This window comes from Penaeus monodon, chromosome 29 (genome assembly GCF_015228065.2).
Source record: "Penaeus monodon isolate SGIC_2016 chromosome 29, NSTDA_Pmon_1, whole genome shotgun sequence".
NCBI classification, from domain to species: Eukaryota; Metazoa; Arthropoda; class Malacostraca; order Decapoda; family Penaeidae; genus Penaeus; species Penaeus monodon.
This window is the reverse complement of record NC_051414.1, coordinates 21,019,353-21,020,342: the sequence shown is the minus strand read 5'-3', so window position 1 is coordinate 21,020,342 and position 990 is coordinate 21,019,353. Positions and strand designations below refer to the sequence as shown.

At 39.5% G+C, this 990-nt stretch overlaps 1 protein-coding gene across 1 annotated transcript in view; it reads right to left on the bottom strand.

Moving 5' to 3' along the window:
• LOC119591770 overlaps nt 1-990 on the bottom strand; it is a 6,874-nt gene that overhangs the window by 5,149 nt on the left and 735 nt on the right. Inside the window, 1 exon segment of the mRNA XM_037940516.1 lies at nt 13-218. Coding sequence (XP_037796444.1) covers nt 13-218 — 206 coding nt within the window.

The window sequence follows — 990 nt, the reverse complement described above, 5'->3', positions numbered from 1 at the left end:
GAACACGTAAACCTCTTGGGGACACTTAGCGTAACGAGTTCCCTCTGCCTCCGGCCAGAGAAGTCGAATAGTGTCTCTGCTTTCTGTGACCAACTATTAAACGCCACAAAGGTCTCAGAGTTGTCCGAATTTCCCCTTGCAACGCGTTTTATGAGTTTGGGAAACGTTGAGAGTCGTATATTACGTGATGCGGATATGTCTCGTAAGATCTTCATCAACTAATCAGTTATTGAATGTGAATTATCAGTGGGAATAAATATGAATGTGTTTTTTTCTGGTGCAATAAGCTGGCCATTTTGTCACATCCGGACAGATCCACTATGTAAACTTTCTGACTCGAACGCATCCCCGCGTTCTAACTATATCTTGGACGCGCAATAGGATTTTGTTTTCAGATCGTAAAGCATGTATTTAGTGACAGCGTACTTCAATGAAAAAAACGGAGGGTAACTAAAATCATGTCTCAATAAATACTAATTGGCGAAACACAAAGCGGACAAGATGTTTCCGTCATCGCGCATGCTCAGAGCCACTTCCAAGAACTAAAAATACAGGAATAAAAACTCGAAAATACATTTATCGTGTAGTTTACTCTTTTTTCATCTCAGATACTTCAGAAAAAGTAAATGTAAACAAATTATACACTGAAACGCGATAAACAATTATCTATAACAAAGGTTAATTTCGATAAATTACGTGAACTTGGCAACAAGGTTTCGGTCTGCAGCTTTTATATGTCGCTTCGACCAATCCACTTCAGTGAAAATGACGTCAATGATTCGATACCCAGCTTACGTCAGGTGAAAAGGCGAATTCCCCCCCGAAAATCGATGAGATGGAAACGCCAGACGGACATAGTATTGGTTACATCAAAGAATATTTCATAAAGGACAAATATTAGGATTCGTGGTTTGTGTGTATGAAGCGACGGAAAAAATGGTTAGGTATTTCTGCTGTTATAATTCCGTACTGGTTTGGTTGAAGCGCTTT